This window comes from Chrysochloris asiatica, unplaced genomic scaffold, assembly GCF_000296735.1.
Source record: "Chrysochloris asiatica unplaced genomic scaffold, ChrAsi1.0 scaffold00058, whole genome shotgun sequence".
In the NCBI taxonomy this organism is placed as follows: domain Eukaryota; kingdom Metazoa; phylum Chordata; class Mammalia; order Afrosoricida; family Chrysochloridae; genus Chrysochloris; species Chrysochloris asiatica.
The window spans coordinates 7,327,310-7,335,168 of NW_006408576.1; the positions used below are offsets into that span (position 1 = coordinate 7,327,310).

Below are 7,859 nucleotides of genomic sequence, written 5' to 3' on the forward strand. Positions count from 1 at the left end.
ATCCTGACTCTTCCCCTCACTCTATTTTGTTATTCCTCATTTGAACCGCATCTCAATTGCCGTTCAGTGCCGAGAGTGACCCTGTATAGGGTTGAACGGCTACTGGGTTTGAACCGTTGACCTTGTACTTTGCAGTACAGTGCTGATCCTACAGCGCCACACAGATTTCTGGAACTCCTTACTACTTGGTGTGCAAATTTTTCCAATGAGTCGACTGTAAGGTCCTGGAAGGCAGAAATTGTATCTTTAACATGGGTATGCACGAGGAACAGACGCACTGGAGACCTTTCAACGAGAGTGAAATAATTTAAAGTACTAATTAGTCATTTCGCTAATTTAGGTTTTTAGAACATCTGTTGCCTTTCTCAACCTTCACCTATTCCCACCCCCGCTTCAGTCTTAAAGAGGAACTAACGATGTGAATTTTAGGAGCAAATCTTACAAACTCTCATTACTGTTGTTAAGTGCCGTGAGTCAGTTTCCGAGAAGCGGCTGGTGAGCTTGAACCGCCGACTTTACGGTTCAAACTACCTTGCAGTCCAGCGCATTAACTCCAGCGCCGCACCAGAACTCCACAAACTCATAATCCTTACCCAGAAAAAACAACAACAACAAAAAACTCCTTTGGTGGACCAGTGTTACCAACTACCTTGTCCCTACAAGTCACTTCCTGGGACTCTCTAGGACTTGTAGGTTTCTCAATGCTTGTTCCGGTTTCCACCCTCATCTGAATTATTCCCTCCTCTTCCTTTTCGCCGCCGAGATTTGACGAGATCTCGCGAGACTTGGTCTCTTCCTAGGCCGGCGCTCGGTAAGGTAGGTATACGAGTTCTCCTCTGGCATGACTTTTCTTTTGAGATTGAGGAAAATACTTTTTGTAGTTAGTTTGAGAACCGCTGACTCTCCTCAGTGGGTGAGGATACAGCCGATTACCTGGCTTGTACCCTCCGATGACTTACATCGGGAGTCACTTTTGCAGGACCTTGGGGCTGGAGCCGGCACGCCCAGAGCCGGATCCCAGCACCCGGCCTGTGTTGACAGGGTTGCCTGGGGCTCGCCTGCCCCGTGTCCGTTGGAAGAACTCACTTGGGAGCCGGCGGTGGGTCTGCAGGCCAATCGGACTCTGTAGAGTTGCTAAACTTCCGTTCTGTGCTTTCAGAAAAAGGCCATGTTCAGTTCAAGCGCGAAGATTGTGAAGCCCAATGGCGAAAAGCCGGATGAATTCGAGTCTGGTATTTCTCAGGTGGGCCAAATATAGGGGAAGCGGCCGTGTCCCACACTTGTCGTGTGTCCTCTGGAATTGCGGGTGGGTTACAGTATATATACAAACCCTGGATAAGTGGCCACGTGCGTCAACCGGGTTCTCTCCCAAACAGTCGCGGGATGATGGCCTTTTCGCACTTAGGCAATACTTACTAAAGTTGTAAAAGATTTTGGTATGGGACACAGGGGTGCTGACGTGTTGACAGAGCTTCGTTTAGATGTGTAGACATTTAGAGTTGTCTTCTGTTTTCTGTTTCTTTAGGCTCTTCTTGAGCTAGAGATGAACTCGGACCTAAAGGCTCAGTTACGAGAGCTGAACATAACTGCAGCTAAGGTAAACTTAATTTTCCCCTTGTTTTGCTGGTGGCGAGCGTTATAGTATACTCTTAATACAGCGCTTCAAAGGAGTTTTATTGTTAAATGACTTCCAACGTAAATTTAATGACATTTGGCAGCCTTTGATACAGACTAGATACGATTGGACTGTATTGCATCATAAGGTTCTGTATTCCTATTTTGGGAATGAGATTGAAAATAACCACCAGTTTACCTGATCAGTTGCATGGTATGGAGAAACGGAGTATAAGTGGAGTATATTTTTGAACCACTTTTGGCATTTAATGATAAGAATCGTGTCTTAGGTAACCAAACTCGGTAGCTTGAAATGAAGCATATTGTGGGTGCAAAATGGAAACCGCAATCTGTCATGGATGTTGACTTGAACTTTGAGATGTAGTCTCTGCAAAAAATGTAGATTGGAGGTGCATTCTTTACTCCTTTTTGTTCCAGGATAAGAAAATAGAGAAGTTGAAAGGACTTGAAACATTTTCTGAGGGGTTCTTGTTAATATGTAGTGTGTTTACATTAAAAAATCATTTATCTATATATGGTCAGGAGTTTAGAATTTTCTACTTTGCCTCTAGTTTGACTGCAGCATTTTTTGAAACGATAATCTTGAGTCATGGCTTCATAGTGTACAGGTTGTTGGAAAAATGTAAAGTTTTTATGATTGACAGTCTGTTTGGGAAGGTTTAAAATTGGAAGCTGACTGCTAGAGGATCACTAGCTATCATTTTTGCTTGTAAAAATGTTAATTTCCTGTAGTTATTTGTGTGTATTGTTGTTGTTGTTAAGTGCCATCGAATCGGTTCCGACCCATAGCGACCCTATACAGGGTTTCCGAGGTTGTAAATCTTTACGGGAGTAGAGGCACAAACAGTTATGTGTCAACTTAGTCATGAAAAAGACTGGCAGTGGAACTATGGTATGTAGCAGTTACCTGCTGAAAATGGTAAAAGGACTTAATGAATCTGATATTTATAGCAACTGACCATAAAAAGTTTAAAAAACTTTTTATGGTCAGTTGAGTGAAAGCCTGTAGAACAGATCATCAGTTTTATATTCAGCAAATCATACTTAGCTTCATTACAGTGATTGCAATTCCCGTCATGCACCATCAGTTAACAGTATGTACATCTATTCACATTAACTATTGCATTCTTTCTGCTAACTTCATCTTCTAATAACTGTCAATCCTCTAGCCTGTGAATAATTCCCCCCCCCCCAACCATCATAGTTTCTTTTATTAAGAAAACCTTTACTTAACTATTTACAACATTGATTTCAACAATATTGGGCCTTTTGTGATCGACTGCTTTCATTCAGCATAATGTCTTCCAGGTTCATCTGTGCTGTGATTCGGTATTTTGTGTTGCATAATAGTCCATTGTTTGTGTGTACCATTCTTCTGTTGATGGACATTTAAGCTGTCTCTTAACTTTTTGAATTTTTTTGTTTGTGCATATTGAAGTATATTGTTTTCTAATCCATTTTTCTCTGTCTCTTGACTGGTGCATTTAATCCCTTTACATTCAGTGTAATTATCGATAGATATGCATTGATTGCTGCCATTTTGGCAACCAGTATTGACATCAAATGTTATCACATAGTTATATTTGAATGGGAAAGATGGACAGTATGAACTTAAAATAGTGTTGGCTTTTTTTGATAGGAAATTGAAGTTGGTGGTGGTCGGAAAGCTATTATAATCTTTGTTCCTGTTCCTCAACTCAAGTCTTTCCAGAAAATCCAAGTCCGACTAGTACGTGAACTGGAGAAAAAGTTCAGTGGAAAGCACGTGGTCTTTATTGCTCAGGTATATGTTGTACAGTTAAGATGATTTCAGTTCTGACCTGGCATTGGTGCAGACTGAGGTCTGTGTGGGGATTACATGCCACGATTGATAAAGGATGCAAGAAATACTATCCTGGGTCAGCAGGCAAATGTATGGGAGTCCTGGTGTGGCATTGTAAAATGAGCACTGGACCACAATATTAGTTTGAACCACAAGGTCGGTGGTTCAAATTCACCAGGTACTCCTCGGAAACCCTATATTGGGTCTCTGAGCCTAAACTGATTGAATGGCACTTAACAGGCAAATGTATATTTGTGAAAAATCAGACTAACCAATCAAAGCAACTAACCATTTTTTCCCTGTGGCATTTTAATATGATATCTGAAATTTGATTGAATTAGTGAAAAATTCACTGATTTTTCATGACATAAATTGTTTCTCAGCAAGTTGTTTTGTCTGGCAGGTTTTGTTTTCTTGAACTTTTGAACTTAGGCCTCGCTACTGAGTTCTGCTATTAAAGCACTGTGACAGTTCATAGTTTTCTGTCAACCACAGTTGTTTTTTTATGCATTTTATTACATGGATAATTTTTACTTTACAGAGGCGAATTCTGCCTAAACCAACTCGGAAAAGCCGGACAAAAAATAAGCAAAAGCGTCCCAGGAGGTGAGCATTTTTTCCACATGAAGAATTATATACCATTCTTATTTACAACTGTTACTGGTAATAGAGTTGTCGTTTATAGTATGAGGGGTGTTCAAAAGTTTGCAGAACTTTTTGAAACCGTATCGTAAGAGTTAACAGTAAATAAGTAATATCAAATATTGGTAGAGCTTATGGGGGTTCTTATTGAGTAACTGTAGGTTTTAAAGTTTTGTTTTAAAAATTATATTCATGTAAGCAGTATAATAGCACAGATTAACGTAAAAGATGAGACCTTTTTCCTTCAATTCTTTGGATAAAGCGTATGAAAGATGAGCTAGAAATCATCAGTTTAATATTATATAAAGTTGATTGCTGATGTGCTGTAGGGTCAGCAATGAACTGCAAACCACAAGTTTGGCAGTTCAAACCCACCAGCTGCTCCTTGGAAACCCTGTATAGGGTCACTGTGAATTGAAACCGATTCGGTGGCACTTAACGCATAGTTGAGGTGGGTTGAGATATATCTTTATTTTTTTGTGTGGATTAGTGCTAAAAATCTCTGGACATTAATGGGAAAATTATCACTGCAGATAAAAGATGATGATGGAATTTTTTTTTATTTTTAATGAACTCGGTTGACTGATAACTGGCATAACTCAAATACTGATATTTGACCTTAAAGTATGTCTTTTGTTATTTTGTTAATGGGTCTTATTAGTGCATTGTTAAGATAGTTGAGTCAGTTATGACCCATAGAGACCATGCCATAGGGCTTCCAAGGAGTAGCTGGTGAGCTTAAACTGCTAACGATGCAGTTCAAACCGAGTTTGTAGTCCAGCACATTAATCCACAGTGCTGATGTGTGTACATTACTTTATAAAACTTGGATTATTGAAACTCGTCAGTCTGAGAAAAAAATGTTCTGGGTTGCCTCTTCATTGCCAGATAGATAACAACCTTATGAAGCATACAACCTGTATTAATTATCCCAGTTAATGAAGTAGATGAGGAAACTGATCTAAAGCTTGGAGAATTTGCACATTGCAGCTAATAAGTAATAAATGAAGTACTTGACTTATGACAGGTTCCAGTCTGATGACTGTTATAAGTTGGTTGGATACCATATCTATTTTCTTTTATGTTGTTGCTAAGTGCTGCTGAGACAGTTCAGACTCACAGTGACCCTGTATAGAGTTGCTTATATAGTTACTATCATCGTTAACTGTTTGTTGTTGTTAAGTGCCACCGAGTTGGTTCCTACTCTTAGCAACCCTGTATAGGGTTTCTGAGGATCAGCTGGTGGGTTTGAACTGCCGATTAACATCTCTATTTGGAGTCCTGGTGTGGTACTGTGGGATAACGCACTGGACCTAAAGGTCAGCTTGAACCACAAGGTCAGCAGGTCAAACTCATCAGCTGCTCCTTGGAAACCCTTTACAGCTTTTCCTTTACTAGGACAGCACTTAACAAGGATTGTGGTTGTTAAGTGCCTTCGAGTCAGTTCTAATCCACAGCGACCCTGTATAGGGTTTCCATGGAGCAGCTGGTGAGCTTGAACCACCAGCCTTGCAGTTCAAACGACTTTGCAGTCTGACGCATTGGCCCACAGTGCCACTCCAGGACTTAGCAATAATATTAATCTGATCTTTGTCTTTGGGGATTGGAAACTACATAAATTAGAGATAAACTGTACTGAAACATGCACTGTGAACCAAAAAACCCAAATAGACTGTTTTAAGCACAGTCTGTTGTAGTTCAGGTGTTATATAAGGTGGGACTCACTTAGATTTTTTAAACTCTGGCTCCTAAAACCACTAGAAAATAAGGTGATGGGAATCTAGTATTGTAAGTGTAGTAGATATTACTGTATTATATCATGGTGTGTAAGAAAGAAGTAGGAGTAGTGGATGAGGCTGGAAAATTATGTTAGTACTTTAAAACTGGTTTTATAGTTTGTTGGAGGGGCACGAAAATGTAAGGGTGTTAATTTGTATTTCAAATAGTAAGTATAAAAGTGATCCATACTACTGCTTTATACCCAACTAACTCTGAAATCTGCAACCTTAATATTCTGTCATTCTCAAGACTTGTTTTTCAGATTTTCTTAGGGAATCACTTCACTGTGTTCCTAATGACTTGGTTTAGATCTGTAAAGCCTTCTCTCTCATGCAAACTTAGTTGGTAAGCCATAGTTCTCTTCAAGTCTGGTTTTCTATCCTCAGATTTCTTTTCCCTCTCAGAGTTATTACTATGTACATTTGAGCACTGTTTTCATTTTCTCTGTCATCTGCTGTCTATAGTAGGGTTTCAGATTTTTTTTCCTCTGAAATCCTTCAGTTCTGTTTGATTATAAAGTTGCTTTCCTTCTTGAAATTTAGACATTGGGATGTGATGACTTTAAGAATTAGCTTTCATTCTATGATAATTTCTTTAATATTCTCTGTGTAAGAGGTCATTTAATATTTCATGACTGACCTATTTCGTTCAAGCTTCGATTATAACTGCAGCCTTGATAAAAGTCTTGATAAAGACTTCATTTCTGTTGGCTGAGTAGTATTCCATGTGTACCACATTTTGTTTATTCTTTTAGCTGTTGAAGGGAAAATTGTTGCCATCTCTTTTATTGTGAATAGTGCTGTAATGAATGTTGGTGCTGTTCTTTAAGTTTTAAGCGAAGTAATGAACAAGTTTTCCTATTTGTGTTACCTTCCTAATGCTTAAGAATAAGAACATGTTAAAGTAATGAGTAGCAATCAATAATTGATATGGCTGCCTAATTTGCTTTCTGAAAGGTGCTGGAGACTTTGGTAAATGATTTTCTTTGAGCTTAGTGCCAAAATTGGTTTGATTTTCAGTATGTTTTTGTGGCGGTGAATCCAGAGCAGTAAGATCCTGTGGCAGTCATTTGAATGTCATTAGTTTTAACTTCTGTTGAGCCATTTCTCAAAGGTTAATTATATGTTGTGGGTGCTTCTAAATAGATACATACTTTATGATTTGTTAGATGAATGAAACTTAGACAAATAATCAATGCAAGGCAGTTACTTAGGTTCAGAGTGCATTTGTGGTTAGTATAGAAAGTAACAATTGTCTTTTCACTTAACACTTGACATTTTGTGGTGTGTAGTAGGTACAAGGGAGGGTTTGGAATTAAACCTCATTCATTAACCAGGTAGATTATGGATTTGATTGTGTTATTATCAAGAGATGCAAAATCCCATTGGCAGTTTTCTGAATGAGGATGGGTTGAAAATTGGAACGATTACAGCACAATATTAATATTTCATTTTATACAAAGTTAAAGGCCCTGGTTCAAATCATTGTTCTGCCCTAATTAGCTGTGTGATTTGGATAAGGTACTTATATTTCTGAGTGTTAAATTGCCACCTGTAAAACTAAGTTCAATTCTGTCCATTTCTGATTATTGTAGGGTTAAAACACTGTTTGGCAAAATCCTTGCTTTATTAGGTTCTTATAAAGTGACAATCGCTGTTAAATATTGAGTGTGGATTAGGTGTTAATAAGGACACGGGATTGGCCTCGGAAAGTTTACAGTATAGTTAGAGATAAAACAAGTACATGAATGAACAGAGTGCACTGTAGGGACAGTACCATGCAAGAAACAATCAGAGACATGGAAGGGACCACGGTACTACAGTTGGAGATGAATACTGTCTTTGTGGATAGAATATTGCCTCAGTTAGATGTTAGAGTACAAGGGGAACTTGTCAACATGGTAAAGAATGTTATCTTACAGGCTAAGGAGAGCTCTTGAAGGATTTTTAGTAGGGAACCCATATGGTCAGATTAGTGTTTT

At 38.8% G+C, this 7,859-nt stretch overlaps 1 protein-coding gene across 1 annotated transcript; it reads left to right on the forward strand.

The window, feature by feature from the left end:
• Nucleotides 1-1,168: 1,168 nt before the first annotated feature.
• RPS7 (ribosomal protein S7) lies at nt 1,169-6,639 on the forward strand. The gene is made up of 5 exons (XM_006863998.1): nt 1,169-1,243; nt 1,526-1,597; nt 3,275-3,418; nt 3,999-4,063; nt 6,633-6,639. The coding sequence occupies exons 1-5, from the start codon at nt 1,169-1,171 to the stop codon at nt 6,637-6,639; spliced, it is 363 nt and encodes a 120-aa protein (XP_006864060.1).
• Nucleotides 6,640-7,859: the final 1,220 nt, after the last annotated feature.

Bases quoted from the DNA above. Each gene is read 5' to 3' on its own strand.
- RPS7 (XM_006863998.1), top strand. From the start codon at position 1,169: ATGTTCAGTTCAAGCGCGAAGATTGTGAAGCCCAATGGCGAAAAGCCG. The intron at 1,244-1,525 runs GTGGGCCAAATA...CTGTTTCTTTAG, and splicing joins TCGAGTCTGGTATTTCTCAG to GCTCTTCTTGAGCTAGAGAT. The intron at 1,598-3,274 runs GTAAACTTAATT...TTTTTTTGATAG, and splicing joins TGAACATAACTGCAGCTAAG to GAAATTGAAGTTGGTGGTGG.